This window comes from Nothoprocta perdicaria, unplaced genomic scaffold (genome assembly GCF_003342845.1).
Source record: "Nothoprocta perdicaria isolate Ctin4 unplaced genomic scaffold, notPer1 scaffold_53, whole genome shotgun sequence".
Taxonomy (NCBI): domain Eukaryota; kingdom Metazoa; phylum Chordata; class Aves; order Tinamiformes; family Tinamidae; genus Nothoprocta; species Nothoprocta perdicaria.
In genome coordinates this window covers 3,511,092-3,533,542 of record NW_020455788.1, presented here as the reverse complement: position 1 = coordinate 3,533,542, position 22,451 = coordinate 3,511,092, and the positions used below count along the sequence as shown (strand labels likewise).

The 22,451-nt window shown below is 37.8% G+C and overlaps 1 protein-coding gene across 1 annotated transcript; it reads right to left on the bottom strand.

Moving 5' to 3' along the window:
• Window positions 1–4,242: 4,242 nt before the first annotated feature.
• On the bottom strand, window positions 4,243–7,556 carry FLRT2 (fibronectin leucine rich transmembrane protein 2). Its single transcript, XM_026048304.1, has one exon. It carries the CDS (start codon window positions 7,137–7,139, stop codon window positions 5,151–5,153), a length of 1,989 nt encoding a protein of 662 aa, XP_025904089.1. The 5' UTR covers window positions 7,140–7,556; the 3' UTR covers window positions 4,243–5,150.
• Between the last annotated feature and the right edge of the window lie 14,895 nt (window positions 7,557–22,451).

Here is a 22,451-nt window from a genome sequence, read left to right as displayed (position 1 = left end):
GCACTTTTCAATTGACTATGCAACTTGTTCAGTATAACAATCACAGCTTTCACATATATATGCATTTGGTATAAATATGTATAGTGTTCCTGTATAGTGTATATGTATCAAAATTAAATAACCTTGTACAGATAAGAATAAGTCTCAGAAACTGATGTAACAAATGGATTAACTCTTTGAAAGAAGATGTAAAAAATTATCTTTTAGATTTTGAAGAAAGGGTGGATAAAACATATAGAACATGTAAGTATGCTTTACATACACTATGTAAAAATATGGAAGGTTGAGATTTTTGTCTTTCTTTTTTCCATTTCAGATATTCACCTCCTCCTTTTTAGTTAATTTGCTCATATAAATACAGCAGAATTTTTTTTAAATAACTCTTTACTGAGTATGTCAACAAGATAATATATAGTGTATAGTGAGGTTTTGAAGTTAACAATGCGTGCAAAATGGCAGATTGCAGAAAACAGATAATGCAGACTTCAAACCATCTATTTTTCCATACTTAAGATAGAAAATATACCAACACAGAACAGAATCAAATGTGCATGTCTCAGTTAAAACCAATTTTATGAAAGATCATCTTCATATAGTTGGGACCAAGTGATCATAACAATTTGCTTAGTAGCTTATCTGTTTCTTAGAATATCAGAATTCAGCTCTCATGAGGCACATTTCCACAGAGCCACAGTATAATAAAAGCTTGCCTAACCTCTATTGCACTAGTTTTCCAGATGGATTACTAGCCAGTGTCCTTTTCAAAAGAAACACATTCCATGCTGTACAAGAGTTTAATGCCAAATGGTTCAAAATTGCCTGTAGTATCATCGGGGACACAAAATGCCCTGTAGAGTTCAGGGAAGAAGTGATCATCAGCTTCCGAGGATTATCTCTGTGTTTAGAAGAGAGCATCAGGCAGAATTTGATGAGGCTTTGAGCCATTAACTTTTGATTTTGGCACTTATTTCTGTTTCGTTTTTCCACCAAGCTGGAAAGATAAGTTAAAACCATTATTACGTTCTAAAGAAAAAATTTAATACCTCCTTATTGAAATTGAAGGTGAAAGAATAGTATAAATGAAAAATCCAATGGGAATTAACCACTTCACTGTCAAAAGCTGAGACAGAACTTTCACTTTAATGTCATTAATAAAGTGTCTCATGTAAATCTTTGAAAATTATACCAAAAATAAGATATGCATAAAGTTCTTTTGCTTGCTGACTAAAATACTTTTCCCAGAGAGATATTGTTTTTTCTTATGAAAAGAGCAAATGATTGAGAAAAAATAGTCGAGCTATTTAGTATCAAATAGTATAAACTATTTTGTTTTTCTCTTTTATATTACATTCATTTATTTTTCTTATTGACCAACAGGGAAAATGCGTAATATATTTTCAGTCCAAAAAACTCAATTCCTAAATAGCCTGAAAAAGAAATTTAATGTTAACATCTTTAGTGAAACCTTTTAACAAAAAGTTTCTGCATCCATTAGGTGTTGTTTCTGCTAACAGTCAAGGAACTCTTGTTACAGACATAGAGCCTGTGAAAACGGGAACTTGTTTGTAAATAAGTCTTCAAATGGAACCAAAGCACGGGGCATGACTTTGTTGTGAAACTGGTCTAACATAACTTCCTTTAAGCTATCCCACCAATTCCTCCATACATTTATGTCAGCCATTAGTGGTATATGATGAAAAATGGGTCACATTTTGTCTGTGAACTACTCATTTGCCCACAGGTCTAACAAACCTGTGCAAATTAGGGCACGCAGGTGAACATTTTGGAATTTCTGATGTGTTGCATATGAATACACTTCAGACTTCTGCTTCACAGTTCCTTTTAGTTAGTATCTGTGTTTGCGCTAAGCAAAGATGATCCCATTCATATGAAAGTCAAGGAAAAGGCTACTGATGTAACCTTAATATTACTTCATCAAAAGATTGTTGTACAAAACAATTTTTACAAACTTCTTCCAAATATCTTTCTTAGTGCAAACTGACCATTATCTACATATTTAAATATGTCCTGAAATGAAGCCTCAGCTGTCTGTGCATCTCAGACGTTTTGTTTGAAACTTTCCAAACACTGCTGTAGGTTGAAGTCCATGAACTGTTCTGCATTTGGATAGCAATTAGAATTGGAAGAAACATTCCTCCAAAGTAAAATGACGTTTTGTGTTTCTGCTTGAATACAACTATGAATTTGCTTAGATGGTGCTCCCAGTTCCCTCCATGAATTTTGGTATAAATGGTTTAGCAGGTTACTTTTTTTTTTCAAGAGTGTATTTATAGAAAAGGAGCTTTGTCAGTATCCTGTACAACTAAAAGAAATATAAATTATGCTATCTTAAAAATTGCTTTGATTTTTGATCTAGGTAACCCAGTAATGCTCCATATATGTGTATATACATTTAATAGTCCAAGGTCAAATCAAATAGTTTGAGAATGCCTCCTATTTTCACCTTATTAGGTCACTAACCACATTTGCTGTCATCAGTTTGGACTTGTGGATCATCCACGTACTGTACAGCTGAACCTCCTGCATAAGTCATGTGCTACAAATAGGGCACCTAGCTCTTCTTGAAACTCTGGTATCTTGAGGCTTAGAACAGACGATGGTCACTGAAGAGAATAAGGATTCCTCACGCATCAGTCATTGAAGTATGAAATGCTAGTATGCATGTACATTCAAAGGATGCCTTTTGAAATCAACTGTGTAGCTAGTTATTTTAGTGAAATTAAATACCATCACCACACCCCATGGAAATTGCTGGATCTACTTAATTTCAAACAAACTCTTATGCATACAGCATGCAATGGAAGCGTGCAGAAGCACAACTACTTGCTGCTTGTCTTATGGGTTTTGGAAGCTAAAATATTATCAAGCAAACAAAACAGAAGTATCAATCTTCTCATCATATTATTGGTCACAGAGAAAACACTTTGCATAGACGTGTCTACCTAGAATTACACCATGTGAAATCATACGGCAGCCTTTATTCAGCAAAATTTCAGTGACTTTACCCATACAGGCCACACAGGTTGCCTAAAATACCTGTTATAGCTGAAGAAAATAGCAAATATACAGAATATAGAGTGGAATTTCAAACTGTGATTATAAAAGATCTTGGAGAGGGTGCAGTTTGTTACGTAATGATTATACTTTGCCATCTATCACCAAACAATTGGATTCATTTTCTCATTGCAGAAAATGGGTGTTGTCATGCGATTTCAGAACTGCACAGTCATAGACTGCGGGGGTTCCAGAATGGATAGAGTGAAATAAGCAAAGGAAAGGATTAAAACCCTTTGTCCCAACATAAGCAGCCTCATAAAGTAAAAAATCTAATCATTCCATAGTGACAGTGTTTAAGTCTTTGCTTCCAGTCTACTTCTAATGACTTTTTTCCTTGTCCCTAGCTGTTCACCATAAAAAAAGTTTTTGGTTCCCTACTTCTTCAGGAAAGTTTTATCTCTCTTTTTTTCTCCCTGTTATGAACTTTGTTTTGTCTCCAAGCTGAGAAAGTGAGAAACAATGAAAAACAAACAAACTGGAAAAAAAAAAAGAAATAAATCTGAGCTGGCAAGGAATCTAGATCTTTTGGCAGCCACAGAGTCAATGGAGTTGCTGGAATTTTATATAATTTTGAGAGTAGCACCATGGATTTAATATAAGTATGATGTTTTGCATAGTGCATGTAAAACTCAAGAACTCAGAAGTGACTCCAGCTGAAGAACTTGAGAGCAAATTCTAAGACCACCTACTGCTTTTAAATCACAGATCATTGTGGAAAACTTCGAAAATGGTTAAGATAAAAAAGGGTAATTTGGAGGGACAGCATGTAATTGTGTTCTCAAAATTCCTCAGCTAATCAAGTGCTTAGTTAATGTCCATCTCCACACTCCATGGAGAGGAGAGGAGAGGAGAGGAGAGGAGAGGAGAGGAGAGGAGAGGAGAGGAGAGGAAAAAGAAACAGAATTTGTATACAGTTCTCCCTGCTCAATATATTTCAGTCAAAAATAAGCCTGGAAGCCTTTCCTCTAATTAAAAAATATATATATATTTTTTATTTGTTTTCTCTATTTGTTTCTTTTTGTTACTTCTTTGTGCAGAACATAACTCAGGTCCCTAAATTAAATGAGGCTTGAACCGTAAAAGTAAATGGCAACCTTTCCATTGACATTGTATTTAGTAACATTGCACTTTTAGATTACAAGTTCTAAAAGGATTCCACAGAGCTGAAAATTTCCCTTGTTCAGGCTTCACCTGAACATGCTGTGTCAACAAATGCTGCTCTATTAAAGAGAGGTGCAACTTAATGACAGCTATCTGTTACATACTGATAACCTTCATCTCCCACTGAGTAGGGTCAGAGAATGCCTAAAGCTTCTTAATCATAATGAAAAGCAGAAATATATTCTAACATAAAAGTATATACTTTGGGGGGTCATTTTCAGAGTAGCTTTAGCAAATAGGAATCAAGGTCACTTTGCATTTAACACTGAGTTCTGCCTACCTTTCCTATGCCAAGTATATTGGGGAAAACCTATTCAAATCAAATGCAGTCTTTCTAGAAGCACTCAGAACTCCAGCTTTTACTTGGAGGTAGGAAATAGAAAACTGGTAAGGGGGAGCAGAATTATTTCAAAATGTTTGAAGCTCAACAGCAACTTCTGTGTTTGAGTCAACAGAGTTGTACCCATGTTATCTGAATTACCTTTTGTCTATTCCTAGTGACCCTGTTTTAATATGCACTTATTTTCCTGTACTACAGGACACCTAGGAACTCAGATACCTCAGACAGCTTCGACAGCAAAGTGGTTAATGTTTGAAGAATGCGTCATTCTTTCCTTTGCCATGACATTGGGTTCTTATTGTACAACCCTGTACAGTACTTAGCAATATTTTTTAAAGATTTAAAAAGCAAAGAGTTACAAAACCATTTGCATTTAACTTGAAATAGAAAAGATAGCACTTTTTTTTTTTAAATCCCATTATATAGTACACCGTATAAATTACAGAGTATTCAAATGCATAAATGCATCTGCGTAACATTTATCAAATGTAATTTTTTCATTGTTATTGGAGGGTTTACTTTTTCCAGAGTTTTTGCTCTTTGTCCTAGGTACCCCCATCTCCCCTCACTATCACGTATGACAGTGCTCCAGATCTGAGACATTGCTGTTGCAGTATCGCATGTTGTTGGGGATGTGGCAGTCTGTGTAGTTAATGCCCCCATTTGGGGTATAAATGGGCTGCAGTCTGAAATCTCCTTTAAGGAGCTGATCATTATTTAAGGAGACAATCTGGAAGCTGGTTTCCGTCATCTCCAGGATGGAGTTGTCTTTCTTGGTCCCTGCCTCGCAGTAGTCATCTTTCCGTCGGCCTCTGTTATATTTCCACTTCTGAGAGGTGTAACGCCCCTTTTTGTGCATGTGCCAGCAAAAAATGCTGAGCAGGACCACGAGGACAAATATCACTGCACCCCCAATCAACCCTGCCAGCAGAAATGGGGAGCCCAGGTTCTGCGAAGTTGTCTGTTCATGGCTGGAGGGGATGTTGCTGCCATTGTTTAAGTAGGAAGCCTTGGTTGTGGCTTCTGAACAGACAGTGTCTTCTCCCGTTCGGTAATTGTTATAAGCATCCAGTGGAACCAAACAAATCCGATAAGTGGATTTGGGCTCCAGATTTACCAAGCTTAAGTGTTGCTTCTCACCACTAACTATTCGTTCCTGAACAATTCCTCCTACCAGACTATGGCCCATTTTTACCCACGTGAGTTTATACGCCATTACAGTAAAAAGGGACAACCAGTTAACTTGGATGCAAGTGTCATTCACAAAATGGATGGAGAGTTGAATTCGTTCAGATATGGGAGGTGTCACCTTTTCTCTGTCCTCCCTGTCAGGCACAGTGGGGAGTGTGGCTATGGTGGGAGTGAGAGGATTATATTTGCTACTTGGGGGAGGAGCTGATGAGGTGGGAATCAACGTAGTTGGCATGGTTGTAGCTGAGGCTGGTGTGATGACAAGTGGCAGACCAGGGGTGGTGGTGGGGCATGACAACATATTCATACTGAGCTCCCTGACTGCCATACCTCGGACCTGTTCTGGTCCTTGGCACATAAAACCCCTTACATTGATGGAAGCGGGAATAAATTTGAGCCATTCAGTGACCCATTTAATACTGCAGTCACACAACCAGGGATTATTCCTCACAGTGAGTTGCCTCAGGTTGTGGAGATTATCAAATACCCCTTTTACCAACATCCGAAGCTGATTGTTGGAAATATCAAGACGCTCCAGCTTGTGGAGGTTTGAAAAGGCTGTAAGTGGTATATGGGTTATCTGGTTGTCCTGCAAGTAGAGCCGAAGTAGATGTGTACCTGGAAGATCAGGAGGAGGGTAGGTTAGTGAATTCCGTACTATTGAGAATTCCTTGAGTTTGGAGAGGTGGCTAAAAGTGCCTTCAGCTATGCCTTTATTAGTGAGGAGATTGCCATCCACAATTAGACGCTCCAAACTGGTAAGATTCTGGAAGGCCAATTCTGAAATGACAGCAATTCGGTTTTCATCTACCCGAAGTTCTTGTAAGTCCACTGGAAGGCCTACTGGCACGCTGCTTAGGTGATTCTTGGACAGGAACAGAAGCTTGAGGCTGATAGCTTCCCGAAACGCACCATCCTCAACACCAACAGTAGAGATGGAGTTGTCATCCAGGTGTAGCTCTTCTAGCTTCAAGAGCTGAGCTAGGGCAGCCCGAGAAATGGTCTGAATGTTGTTTTCCTGCAGGTGGAGAACCCTGACATTCTTGGGCAGGTTCATGGGGAATTCATCCAATTGGTTGCCATATAGGTAGACCGTGTGCACAGACTGGACATTGTGCAACTCTGCAGGAAATCCAGCATTATTAATTTGGTTATTATGGAGGTAGAGGACGGTTACACCCTCTGGTATCCCAAGAGGCACTGAGGTCAAGCTTCGCTCATTACAGTAGACAAAGTTTCGGTCACAGCGGCACACTTTTGGACAGGCCAAAGTTTTGGAGACCTGCACGTAGAGCCCCAGGGAAAAGATAAGCCATGATTTCATGAGAACAGCCCAGTCTGTGGGCCACATTCTAGTCCACGAGCCCATTTCTAATTTAAAGTAATAAAGTACCAAAGTATTAAAGAATTGATAACAATAATAAAGCACAGGTAGCAAAATTTCAGGTCATTAGAATTGGCTTTAGTTTTTGTCCAGTGTTCAGGCAAGAGATAAAGTCCTGGAGGCTAAGTATAAAATAATCCTTGCCTACTTCCTACTTCTTATGAGAAAACTACAGTTTTACTAGCCAGGGTTACAAACTTTGTTGCTTTCCTCCATGTGCGCTGAAAGAAACAACAGCTGTGTCTTTGTAGGTGAGCAACAGGCAATTTAAAGCTACCAAAAGGTGTCTGTATGTGAATTGCTCGGTGGGACAGTATTTCCTTTCACAGAATTCTGCTGGCGTTACAGTCAGCTTTCTTCAATCAGCAAAGTCTTCATATCAGCTATCTGCTGGGTGCAGCCAGCCTGTTAAAGAAGAGAAAAAGAAAAGTCTGAATAAAATGAAATTTTCAATAATGAAGATCCAGCCCATTGAAAAACTACTGAAAGGCTATACTTTTTATGGCATTCTGGGAAAAAAAAAAGTATTAATATTAAAAATTGACTTACTATTACTATTAAGTAATCTTGAAATGGATTGATTCGAAGTTACTGCCATGATTGAAGGACTTTTACTGACATCACTGCAGGCTGCAATCACTCCACCCTATATTTCAATCACAGTCTTTTTTAAATTCTAAAACTTAAACATTTTGCTAGAAATTTCTGTTTTTTTCAGAACCACTCACTTTAATGAAAGCTCTGTCACTGACACCTAGCAGAACAGATCTGGGCTGTTACTATATATATGTATGTAATCACATCATCTGTTTTTCTTTTTTCTTTTTTTTTTTTTTTTGGTATTTCCTACTGTACTCTGGAATGTTCTACTTAAATTCCAGATATCATTATATATTTTCTCCTCCAACTTAATGTATCCTGCCAGATTATTGCATCTCACTACACTGAATTAGCATTTTATGAAGGGAATCTTTTAAGTAAGTATGGTAAACTATGAATACAAGAAAACCTGCTGTAAGGCAACATATTTGCTAAAACTAATCATCTTAATACTGTAAATGATATGAATTGTGCTGCTCACAGACTTTAGAACTACCAGTATACTAAATGAAACAGATTCACATTTGCTAGGGTATTGCTTTAGCATATCAGCACAGAATTAGGCAAGAATACAGCAGTTTTGCTGGAGAGCCTTTTTTCTGCAGCCAAAAAGGCTAGGTATTTCATTTAATTCTCCTACAGAGTTGTCTGTGAAGAGTTTTTTGAAATTTTTTTTTATCTCTAGTCTAGGTAAGTTTTTAGTTGTGCATTTTCTGCTCTACAGTGTACTTTTTAACTTTCACCTTCCTTGATACTATTATTTAGATTTACAACCAAACAATTCAACTATCTAAAGCATGCAATAAAAAATATTGCAATGTATGATGTTGTCGTGCCTTGTTAGGTACTGTTTCACATGACTGTATAAAATTTGCTGCAGTTTATGTACTTAAACCTAAACTGAAGGTTATAAACCTTGGACAGTCCTAAGGATCTGCAGAGCTCAGTGCCTTTGATTGCAGTTACATAAGCAGAATATTTTTCCACTTTGTTAGCCAGAATCAAAGCTTACTGTTTGGGGCTTCAGGAAACAGAGTTTTCAGGAAGCAGAAATCACTTTAAAAAAATCTATTTTCCTTTATTTATGACATATAAGTCCTGTATAAGTCCTGTCTATCCTTTCTAGAAGTGCACGAAATGTAATTAAGGAGTACACATCATCTGAAAGCTTTTTGCTACAGCTGTGCATTTTATATGTCACAAATGCTGCTTATGTGCAAGAAATGTAATTCAGTAGTACATGGCATCTGAAAACTCATTCTTCTCTGCAGCTGTGCAATTTATAATATGTCCCAAATGCTGCTTCTGGGAACCTCATCGATTGACAGTGTAGAAACTCTCTTAGGAATCAAACTCTCTTTGCCATTGCAGATTACTGAATTTAGTCAGAAGACTCACCAGGTACTAGCCCCAAGGCTGGAACAGTTTGTAATAAAAAGTGAAACATAGAAAAGTCCTATAATCCATCATTATGCATCCAAAATGGCAAATACACCGTATGCCTGCATTGTAAACTGTCCTCTTCCAGAAACAGTAAGATTAGCTGCTCTGCTGCTCAAAGCTTTCTCTCTCGCAGGCATATTTCAGTCAAGAGTAGTTTTGCTTCAATTATATGAGATGACGTGATATTGTAGAGAAATTCTAACAGGATTACATCCTTACAAAAGCCTAAGTGTGACAATTATCCGCCTTTAATATGGCCTGTCTCCCATCTGGATCATACTGCTCTGATCTGTTATGACACTGTCTTTTAAAATAAGAAAGGACACGCAGAGCCTCTTCTGAGATTCTTGGGACCATACAGAACATCAGTGATTCTCCCAGTCCTTTTCTGTAACCGGAGAGAAACAGTCTGTACCTCCTAATAGGGCAAAAATGCTGCACTGACTTGTGTTTTGATTATAACTCCAGTTGCTGTTTGTGTTGTGTTTGACTACTAAGTATGACTGAAAGCCCAGCTGAAGATGTGTAGCCACAAGTCACAGCTTTGGCTTCTCTCAGGTTCTTCCAAGGAGGCAACGTCATACTAAAAGGCACATAAAGAGGCATATTCACTTGCCCTGTGGCCCGAATACCTCTCACCTATGTAATCCTGACATCTGAATAAAAGATTTCATTCCTATCTAGTAAAAGGAGTCAAAACACACTGTTCTTTAGCATCAGCACTCCTTTGACTAGGCAGTCATTATCTGCAGGAGCACTTCAGGGGCTGGCATTCCGAAGTTCATTTCTTATTTTTTATGATTACATGGGTTTTGTCCTTAGAAATCTTTTTAAACTTTCCAATGGCATATTTTCTCCCTCTTTCCTTAAGAGAAAATTAGTCCTTTTATTAATGCCAGTATCCTAAACTACAGCTAGCAATGGTTAATAAACCAAGACTCTAAAACTCATAGTACAGAAAATATGCATTGTCACTCAGGTAACTGCTTCAGATTGTATTAGGAAAAGCACAAGGACAAATCTAATAAGATATTTATCACTTCAGTGTTGACTGTGGTGTGACAGAGGGAAGGAATATGGAAGCCATGATAGAAATAAATGTGCTTCAATAAATTATTTGGGAAAGGCTTTACCATAGCATTCTTTTATAAATGCTTAATAATAATTCATAGCAGTGGTAATAGTTGCAGCCGTAGTATTTTTCAGCAAACTCAGGGATCCTAATGCAGGAGTTAAGTCCTTGTGCTAGAAATCTGTACCCCAAAGACTTAAAATTAAGATTGCAATCTTAAAGAGTCAAACAACCTGCTTGATTTTAAAAAGTAACACTGTGAAAAAAACAAGCAAATAAGCTAACAAAAAATTGACTAATTTCAGACAGCTGAAAAATTGAAACAGTGTCTTCTTAACTAATTGTCAAGACTGAGGGCATACCCAGTGATGATGCTGTCTCCCCAGTCCTGCTGCCTTCCTAAAGGAAAATTATCCACTTCCTTATCCTGTACTTTTGGTTTATATTATTTTTCATTACGTCTTCCTTGGAGAACAAGCTATGCCTTCCAAATGTCTGGCATGTTTCCTGCATTACTGCAACTGGAATACTAAATCCTAGCAAGATTTAGGGAATGATATAATAAGGATGACAGAAATAACTGAAATAGATGAGAACATATACATATTTTATAGGTGGCCACATTTGAAACCTTGGCTTAGTGGTCTGAGTTCCTGAAATCAGTGGAAATTCTCCCATACGTATCTTTGCAGGTGTTTCTGATCGAAGTTTTTAACTCACTATCTTTCTTAAAACTTTCCCTCTTTAAATTCCCTTTTGGCATGACTTTTCCTAGCTGGCGAGTAACAACCTAACACAGAAGTGCTATGTAAAGTTTCTAATTTGTTATGTTTCACATTGGAATAGAACAATATCATTCGATTTAAAGTATTTACACTGGATAATCGGCAGCAAAGATAGTAAAGTCTCCCCTGCACTATTGAAAGTTATTCACACAACTTCAAGCTTCAGTCAACCAACTATGCATAACTATGAAACAATTTACTTTCAATAAACAAGTATATTCCTGAAAATGTTACTCATTCATACATTGTTGGTATTTTATATACGTCTTTCCTAATTCCCTGACCAAAGTTGCCTCAGTGTCTGTGTCTAGATTGCTTTAATAAAAAACTCTTGAAGCTCCTCAGGGCCAATCTCACTACCATTTATATTGCAGACTTCCGAACAAACAATCCCAGGTGTGGAAGTCAAGGTGCATGAGGATGCTTAGGAACTCAGCAATGTTTAATTGAGAAAATGCAGAAATAGGTGTCAAATAAAGAAAACAGAGTATAGAGCACATTCTGCCTATGGCTACCTACTGGCTACCCAGTGTTATAGATACAGGACTGATTTTGCTGGGCTACTGAGTCAGGTTGTCTGGTTTCATTAATCAGACATGTTTTATGTTAAGGCCGTTAGTTTTTCTGAGGTGAAAATAACAATACTTGGCTATTCACCTACAAGGAATCCTTAACAGAACTGAGAACAGGACGTAGGAATTGTAGGTCCTATTTCTATGATATTCCAACCACTAAGCATCATCTGAACCTGAGGGCCATGCAACAACAATGTAAAGGCAAGAAGAAACAAACACAGTCATACGTGATATTTTCACTGATATCAGTCAATGAATCCCATTTAGCACAAAACCATTCAATATTAATCTACTTGGCTTTACTGCAGACCAACATCATAATCATGTCATAATCTTACTCCATGTCATTACCATATACAGCATATAGCATACTAGCAAGGCTAGTATGTATGGAATCAAATGACAACCAGAAAACAAATGCAATTCCATTTCTTTGGAGACTAGCACAGGCAGTGCCTCACAGGCTTGAGAAAATTGTTCTTGTACTTTTATCAGCTGATAACAAAAATAATTACAGAATAATACCTGATAACCTCTTTACTATGTAAATAGAGTTTTGCATCTACACATGAATGAACATTACACTTTTCTTGTACTGATTAGGTGCCTAAAGTGATGGCTTACTGTATACCTTTCTCTGAGAGCTATTTGGTTTTGAACTTAGCGCTGAAAATTCTCAATGTGATGTTATAATCTTTGCAGCAAATGCACAGAGAAAATGACATTGTTTCTCTAGGATCCAAAGTGCTTTTCAAGAAGCTTCGTTGGATGCTTAATGCTGAGGCTACTTAGTGCTTATGGCTGTATGTTATGTAAGAAGAAGAGGGAGGGAGGAAGAGGAGAAACTGATGAAAGGAGAAGGTCTGTGGTCTCCTCTTCTCCTAAAGTGAACATTGTTGTTAGGATCATAGGAGTAGCTAGAACTAAAACGAAGCCTAAAAATTAGTCTATATTGGGTTACAGATACTGTGAAGTCAATATGCATAGATTTTGGCAAGAAAAGATATTATCTTTGCAATACTATTATTATGATAACTCAGCAAATTTATAGGACAAGCTCTTTTTCATATTTCTTTCTTTCCTCTTCTCATTGCTCAGGACATATCTTTGTTTGAACCCCTACTGCCCCCAGTTTGCAAGTGGAATTGCTCTCTAAGCTCATATCAGACAGCTTCCTGGAGAAAAGTGAAATGGGTTTGGCTTTGCCTTGGGACAAAAAGGAGGAAGTTTACCAAGTGGTTTGTCTTGCAGCAATGTGAGTGAAGACAGCATTCCACTCTTCTCCCCCTTGTTCCTCTCTAACCCTCTCCTCCAGTTCTTTTCTCTCTATCCAGTTATATTTCTGCATATTATGAAACAGAGACATTTTCCAGAAGCATACGGGCTTCTGGAAATCCCCTTTTTAAAAGGTCTCACAGCATAATCCAGGAAGGCTTTGCCTTTGGAAACCTGGGTCATGTTCAGCTTCCCGTCAGTCCAGAGTCTGACAGATCTATTCCTGACTGCCAGGAGGGGGAGCTAAGACAGCAGGAAACTTTCTTTCCTGTCAATAAACAAATTAATGAATATAGGACAGGTTTCTTCCCTCTGTGTTTCTTCCCTCCCCCCTTGCACACTCATGAACACACTTCTTGTTGCTATCAAGAGTCCAGGATCATCGGAGGTTGCTGCCTTGTCTGGTAGTGTGACATGCTGGACAAACCACCACTTCTAGGAAAATTGTTTTCCTTCTCTCTGATGACTATTGGATATGATCTGCAACATGGTTCATGCCTGCTCTCTGCCTGTAGGTTCATCTACAGAATGTAATTATTATATAGATGTGAGGGTGTGTGAGAGAGAGGGAAATGGAAAGAAAAAAAAACAGGATAGAGAAAAACTTTGGAAGGAGTATAGCAGCTATAGCAAATTTTTCTCCCTCCTCAGAATAGCAGAAAATAGTTGCAGATCGAAAGACAGAACAAACTATAACTACCTCACAGCAACCACTGTATTTGAGGATGTGGCAGTGAAGTAACTACAGGAACTAAGTTATAAGCACTTGGGCTGAAGCCAGAAATTCAAAGCTACCAGCTATCCTGCTGGACAGTGAGCTGTGCCGTCCTTCCTTTTCAGGCTTGCAGCTTTGTTCATAACTGGGTGTGGAAGTTCACAATGAGAACACAGCCTATCTGGACTAAAATATTGTTGTTGCTCTGTTTAACAATTATTTATTTATGATAGAAGGAAGTTGTTCATAAAACTTGATGTTGTATAACTTCACACAGACCGTATGACCTGTAGTAATTAATAAAATAGCAGCTACTGTAAACCCTGAGCCCATAGAATTGAAACTGATGGTTTCAATTCTGTGAAAAAAAAAGATAAATTCCCACAGATTCTTTTTCTGTCAATGAATTTTTTTTCAAAGTCAATGTATGTCAGAGAATATGACTATATTAGTGATAAAAAGAGTTTGTTCCTTTTGATTTGAGAAATGAAAGTCTGTTGAACACCTAGGAGCAAATGTCAAAGAAACAGCCCATTTCCTACTGCAGCTGCTTTCATAGACATCCCTGTGTTATCTACGCAAACTTATCTGTTGTTTTGCCATACCATTCAGTTCAAGCTGACTGTCCATTTGCATTGAATAAAACTGCACAAGACTTTTCTATAACCTTTTTAATTTCCATTAGTATAAGAGTGGGAGCTCAAAAAATGGAAGACTTCCACTAAGGACTTCCTGCTTATGGAGCCCTGAATTCTAATATAGGAATTGTCAAAAACAGTTATTGCAGTTAATTGCAGTTGTCAGCAGAAAAAGTAATGAGGACACAAATGGCAAACTACAAAACTAAAACTGGAACTGCTTCCGTAAGAAGACAGGACTCCTTGGGAAAAGAAAACATGTAGAACTCCAAATTTTTAACTATTTTGAACTTTTGAATTGTCTAGGACTTCATGGAAGCCCCAAGGCTGTGACAGCCCAAGCATCTATTTATAAGGAAATCTCTGTGCTTTCATTATAAAATTGCTGATTGTTGCAAGTCTTAGTCCAGATGGTGACCATCATGGTATTTTCGCTCCAGCAGGCAAAGAGGAACAGATGATCACCTCCAGGACCGATATTAAATGGAGTTTTGCATCTACTAGCAAAGGGCTATTGGTGTCTTTATTAACCTTCCCCCAAGGCCTAGTCTGATTTTTCACCAGTCTAATGATGTTCAAAACTTAACTAATATGTCAAAAAGCCAGAAAGATCAATTTAGAATGCTGGTGAATTAATTCTTTCATGCCTGAAGAGCTGATTTTATATCTTAGGTGAAATAGCTTTGATGCATCTCATCTAGGACTCCATAAAATCAGCAATGTAATATGTGATGATGTAAAGCTGTATTGAGAAAGTTTGAAATGGCAGATGAAAAGAATCTTACATGAGGAGCTATCTGGAACATTTCAACAAAATGCATTTTCATTAAAATATATGGTTTCATTGAAGTCAAAATGTTTCATGGAGATTTGTCAGTTTTGATTATGTTTTCAATAAGAAATGTGCCTTAGGTCCAATGCTTTCTGATCATTTATGACCAGAGGGGGAGAGAGAAAAGGAGAGAGGAAGAATAAAAACTTGACTGTTTTATGAAAAAAAAAAAAAACCTTTGACACAATTTCATTTCATGAAAGCATTCATAAAATAGTGTTTGCTTTTCCTACTTTAAAACGAAATGAAAGTTGTCATGAAGTGGAATTATCTGCCTCTGGACAGTTCTACTTAACATGGTAAAAGGACAAGAAAAGGTAAAAAAAATTCTTTGTTTGCTTTCCTGACACTTTTCCAAAGGGTCTGTGACAAAACTTTCTGTGATAAAAACTGGACATGTCTGTTTGTTTGAAAAAAATAATCATACCCAACTAATTTTAAATATTTCCCCTTTTAGAACACAAATGTCCTGTGTTGTGTTTATTATAATATATTTTGTACTATGAAAAAAAAATGAAGGCAACCTGCTGTTTCTTAGCAAGCAAATTGGTCTCTAGCTATAAATTATTCTGCACTGTGAAGCAAACAGTTTGCTTTTATCTAGCGATATGTGGGCAGCCTGGCAAAACGTCTGTGGGTAATTTGAAAAAGCTGCTTTTAGTGACCTAAGTGACTAAACATTGCTTCTGTGGAGACAACATCTTGACACATTTTCAATGTGTTGCATGGTGCTACATCATTGATGAGATTCTGCATGGTGTCACATTACCTTGTGGGATATCATATTCATTTATGGTCTTAGGAAAATGAGTATGGGTTGCCACTTTCTTATCTTCCTTATCTGTGGCACAAGGCAGAGGGATAAAATATGGTACTAGCTGCTCCCCGACCTCTGAGCTACCTTGATATAAATAAAGCTCTAAGTGTCATCGTATGTATATCCTTCCAACAAAGCCAGATGGAGATAACTCCTTTCCCTTTTAATATTACTTAACATACTGCTCCTTCACAGTGTTAAGAGCTATTCCAAAACACTGCTAAGGCACTCTTAAGAAGCACTAAGAAAGTTGCTTGTACCCTAATTTTCTCTTAACATTGAAAAGGACCCATCACCTAAGATATAGGTATTATGGGAGCACTGAACAGGACAAGTTTCCTGGCTAGAGAAAAAAAAATTTTACTCGTATGACACCTAATCTGTATGCAACACAGGTAAGGCTACCAAACGAATTTTTAAATCATTGCCATCAGATAACTAATTAACAGGAAAGGGGAAAGATATTAAAAGGATGGATGAAGAATATACAGATACTCAGGTGAATAGCTGAATTATTTATCAACTGCGCAATATCTCAGCATCAAGGGTGCCTGAAAAAGGTCTGGACTTTTTATATTTTTCCAAAAACTCAACAACTATTCTTTTCTGCATACATAGGTGGAAAAAAAGGGCGGTATTGTCACTACTCCAAGAATGGCACTATAGCACCCTGCACGGGAAACACCATGTGACCCTACATAACATCAGAATCAGAAAGAATAAAATAATAAGCCTCCCTCCCAGACCTATTGTATATCAGTACAAAAACATCCAGCTTGCTGTGGCATTCTCATAAAATCCACTGTTTATCTGGACACCAGTGAAAGCAGTGATTTCCATTAGAGTTCAGTGAGAAAAAATATCAAACAGGCAGTTCAGTTTTATTTGGGCTTGCCATTTATTTTTTGCTTATTTTCTTTGCTGGCAGAATTTTCCCATTTCAGACTAGTCCAGGGTATATTATGCAAGGATTTCTTTAAGTCTGTATGATAGTCCCTATTTTCAGTTAGCAGGTACTATGTCCCTTTTCCATACAATGACCAAACACATGTCCTAAATATGTACACAACTGAGGAATGAAAGGTTTGAAGAACATAATGATAGGCAGCGAGACTAAAGAAATTATTCAGTGATGTGAGGAATGTCAGTACAAGCCCTGATTCTGGCAGTGACAAATCATTCTCAGGCACATTGTTCTTAGAGTGTTCTTTGGTGAAATGGAGTAACTCTTCCTTTCCCCAGCAGCGCTTGAGATTACTTATTTAACTGCAAAGTTCTTTGAGAAGGAGAGGCTGTATGGGACTGCACAGAACTGTAACAGAGAAGTTTCAATTTCAGGCAAAAATATAAATAAGAAGCAGCTAGAAATCATAAATAGATGGTTTTAACCCAGTGATTCTCAGCCTCAGTATTAAAGCCACATAGACCACATGTTTTTCTTCTGCTTCACCTTGCTTCATGTTTTGCATGTACACAGTGTTCTGACTAGGATCACAGGCAAGGATTCAGCAATGGCAACAACTAAACATCTCATTTCCTTCACAGGGTCCTGAGTGAAGGGAAATACTGCACCATGGATATGTGATTATGCAGAAGCAGCTCATAGTATACTAAAGGCTTGGTATTCAGTCCTAAACTTTCAGAGGTCATTACCTGTTCCCAGTAACTGCTCTAAAAGTCTTTTAGAGCACTCTACTAGGCTTATTTCACTTTGGAAGTTCAAAGCCTACACCCTCAATGAATCCTGACAGAGATAGAAGAGGAAACAGAAAGCAATTTAGCTTTGTTTTCCACTTCTCCCCTTTGTCTCTGAGGTCTGTGTGCAGTTGCAACAGAGAGATCCAAATTGCCAGCAGGCCCAACATCAAGGCAGAGCAGCAATGGAGTGAGAAAGAGTCCTGTGCCATTAATGCTGCATAGTGGGTTATCTTTAGCCCTGTGCAGGCAGCCAACAAGAGACTTGTGCACCACTTAAACTCTTAATAGCTTTTAAGTGGGTCCTAAGAGGTGCAGAAGCCTTGCATTGGCCTTCAGCCCAAGAGCAACTTGTCCAGCTGACAAGTGCCAAGGCATTTCAGGCAAGCAGACTGTTTATCAGTATGTTGCCTTGCGCTACTTTTCAGCGTAGTCATTATTGCAAGTAATCACAGTAGTATTCTTATCAGCATTTTGTGCTTATACAAAACTAGACACCTCAAATGAATGCAGGAAGGCAGGGAGGCAGTACACAATGAAACCTGAGAGAGGGCCAGAGGCACAAACATAAAAAAATGTGAGGTAGAGTTTTAAGCTATCCCATGGGCAGCAATATATGCCTGCTCAAAAATCCAATTATTGCTTTCTTCCGTCTGCAGAACAGTACATCTATCCAGGTCACTGCATGAATCAAATACGACACTCTTTCGTTTGCTATGCAGTCCTCTGGGTATCTTAAATGGACTTCATCTGAAAATCTGCTGAGGGATTTGGGAGTTTGTTGAGGCAGTCCCTGTTCTATATGCCTTCCTAAGCACGGGAGAACTGGGATCTCCATTTATGTATACACCAAAATGTTATATATTGGAGGCAGGGGGTATTTATTTATACTTTTTATACTATATACTAATAAGCTACACATTTCTTCTAATCCACTGATATGGGGTGTAAAACCAGTGTTAACTTTAAATCCAAGTCACAGTGTTTTCAACTCTATTACCTATGCTAGTCTCTTCTGACCTCTACACAACCCTTTTGTAAAAGAGGCTATAAAATAAGGGGACTGTAAAGCATATCAGCTTGAAAGGCCAAGAAGATATTTCTATGAGACATAACAGCAAGCCAAGGCTCACATCTTCCTGTTTAATTTCTTATCAGATACATACTAGCAGAAGTGGAATGACACCTATGGAGCATATGAGGAAGTAACTACTGCATTATGGATAGAAGAAGAGCAGTGGAGCCTACAACCAGCCTACAAGCAGAGAAAAGATTTTTGTGAGTTTGAACAGCTGCTATTGTTGTTTGGGCAAGGAAATTTTCTTATACCACAAAGATACCTTCACCTCACTTCTCCATTTGGACTACTGTGTCTCTGTGTGCTACTCAGGAGATACAACCCGGAGAACAGAAGATGCTCTGAAAACGAGAAAAAATATTAAAAAGGGGTCGCTTGGGTAGTTTCAAACACACAACTTCAATTTGATTTTTTCAGGAATTTATCAACCATTCCATTTCATATTTATCTAGACCTCTCTGTTCCATGATGGCAAATAGTTTGCTTGAATTCAAAACAGGTGTCAAACTATATAGCACAAAAATCAAACAATTGCAGCTACTCCAGAGGATAACAGATTTACTGACTCCAAAGAGCTTGAATCAGCTCAGTCCAGAACACTAGAATCTGTTTACTGTATAATATTATTTTAGAAATCCTTTCCTGGCCAGCTCAATCAAAATGAACAGTATTTCCTAATACCATATTTCCTGAGAGATACTGCCGCATGCTCTATCCAAACAGGCTTAAACTAACCCACCCTGGCAGCAATTATCTTCAAGGCTTTTGAGCCTTTGGGAGATATTGCCCTCCTCTGTTCCAGTGAAGCAGAAAACCATCTTGTATCCAAGACGAAAGCCAAATCTGTTTTCACATTCTATGCAAATGTGTTTTACTTAAAGTTCTGCATAGGAAATATACAAAGGCGAAAGGCTTGCCAAAGCAAAGGAATTCATTGGCATTATTACTAATAACCAAGTATTTTTTAAGCATGGATAAGGACTGACTAAGCATCCAGTGTTTAAATGCATTCACTCTAGTTGTACTTGTCACTTTTAGAATTCCTGTGCTACGAATTACTGAGCTACAGCTACAATGAATATAAATTTAAAATGACCTGTGTAGACACTTGTAGCAAATTAGCCATAAATTCAGACACCAGCCTTCACCTGCCTCACATTATCCAACAACAGGGACTGAATTAGGAAAAGTCCTGTAGGCAAATCATATCCTTTTTTATACCAAAAGTCAGTGAGATTCATCAAAGTTAGTAAAATATCAGTTTAAAACAGATAAAAGAATGTATTTTACACAGCAGGTAGTAAACTGAAATATGTGCCACAGGAGTGGAGCAAACAGCATCAGCAGAGCCAGAAAAGAATACAACAGTCTCGTGTGCAACAGGTCTTTCCTCATACATATTTGCTTCAGGACAGGAGGCAGGGAGACAGTCCCACTTTGCCCTCCCTAGTCCCACAGTTGGCAGCATTATTGTAGACCTACAAGGGGAAAGGATGGCAAAACTGCAACTCCAGCAATCTCTTATTACTGACCTAGAAAGACCACTCACTATCTCATTTGGGATTTGCTTATATTTTTTGCGGTCACACTTTAAGGTCAGAACTGTGGATTGAGATCAACACCAGAAACACTTTGCACACACTGACCTATCCATTCCACTTACTCTCAGAGAATACCAGTCAGAAGTTAAATAAGTGCCATCCTCTAAACTATCTGATAGCATAAAAGTCACTGACACCACTTGAATTCTGCATTTCAAAGCTTCAGGTAAGTGTTAATAACCATAAATAAAATATCAAACAAAAAATGATCAAATAATATACATCCAAAGCAATTTTTATTTACTCCTGGCCATTGCTAGAGCAATGTGATGCAGCAAATGGGAAGAGAGAGATCGCTGTTTTGTACCTGGTTTTTTTTTGAGGCCATGAGTTTTTAAAGTGAGAACAAAAATAAAATGGTGAAATGACGATGCAAAGATGTCAAAGATGCTTCTAGTGCTACAATAAGCTCTATTTTCCTAAATAGCAATGTCTTGTTTTAGCTTTAGAGGACGGACAATCTTACAAAATGAAGTACTGACCACTGAAGAAACTGAAACGTGTCATCATGGTTTGGACTCATGTCTTCAATGACCTTTGAACCTTTCCTGTAGAGAACAACCCAAGCCACAATGTCCGTATATAGAACTGTACTGCCTTGAAGCTCTGAATGTTTTGAATCTAGAGTTTCATTTTGAACACATCTGTAATTTTTATGTCAGTAAGCTTTGCAGAAACATCATTAAATTCTTTTTAAAATTCCTTTTCTATTCTTTGTATGTTACAGATGGGATCTTTTTTCTCAGTTTCCTACCTAGGCTTTGGAGAAAGAGGTCATTGGACCAGCAACTATATAAAGTCTATATAAAGTCTGTGAACTTGCTAGGTTATGTCTTTTTTCTTTCGGATTGCTGGGAAGACTGTCAAGCAGAACCCTTTGTAAAAACAGCCACTTGCTCACTTCATCTTCTTTGAGATATAGTATCTTGAAAGACCCTCATTTTTCACTAACCTAGGGAATCCATAGCTCTGAGCTTCAAGGTAAGGAAAGTTTAGCAAAATTTTTTTTCTCTTTTTACATTTGATACTTTAACAAATAAAATTTCAATGTAAACACAATGATGAGAAGAAATGAGATCAGAGGAAATATACATCCTTGTTTGTTTAGATCCTTTCCTCAATTTTATCCCATCACTATTAATAATATCTCAAGGACCATGGTAATGATTTCCTCTCCCTTGTTGAATAAACAATTCAAAAAATTGCACACCTCTCTTATACTGTAAACCTAAATGAAATTGCAATATTTAAAATGTATTCTTTAACAATCACTATTTGTGTGCTGTTTTAATGATCTAAGCTACAAGGATGGTGTCACAGAATCACAGAATATTCAAGGTTGGAAGGGACCTCTAGAGATCATCTAGTCCAACCTTCCTGCTCATGTGGCATGAGTATGTGGCACAGGGTGGCATCCAGGTGGGTTTTGAAGACCTCCAGAGAAGGAGACTCCACAACCTCCCTGGGCAGCCTGTTCCACTGCTCTGTCACCCTCACAGTAAAGAAGTTCCTCCTCACCTGGAGATGGAACCTCCTGTGTTTCAGCTTATGCCCATTATCCAAATATCTGTGATGGTGGCAGTCAGTAAATGTTTCCTAACAGGAAATGCAGATAGTTTATTTCCTCCTTCCTTAAAATATGCAATTACAAATTTGTGGTCACAGTTCCATACTTCCACGCTGTATCTGCAAGCTGTGTCTGTAATAGTCGGCTCAGCTTTGGTGTCAGCATATGAGTCTAGCCATGATAGTAATGATAATATAGCCATGATATAATGTGAGGCTAGCCATGAAGGTTCAAATGCTGCTCTGTCACTAACAGATAATTGTACCCCAAGACCTGGTGGCCATGTTCGTTATTATATCATCATTCACCTCCTGGCCATTCTTTTTAATTCAGACTGTGTCACTAGCATCCAGCCATTACTCATTAAAATGGGTGATGAGTATAATGAAAAATTAAGTAGTAAATTTAGGGAATTTCTTTGAGTATGAAACAATATGAAGAAGAAATAGTGCATGTAAGTCATACTTTTCTTTCCCTCCCTCAGAACCAAATCTAAAACTAAACTGAGACAAGAGCAATGGAGCAGACCTCGAAAGAGGGCTGCTTGGAGAAACCACCGTCTCTGCAGAGACGGCTCAGAAACCACCTCTACTTTTCAGGCTTT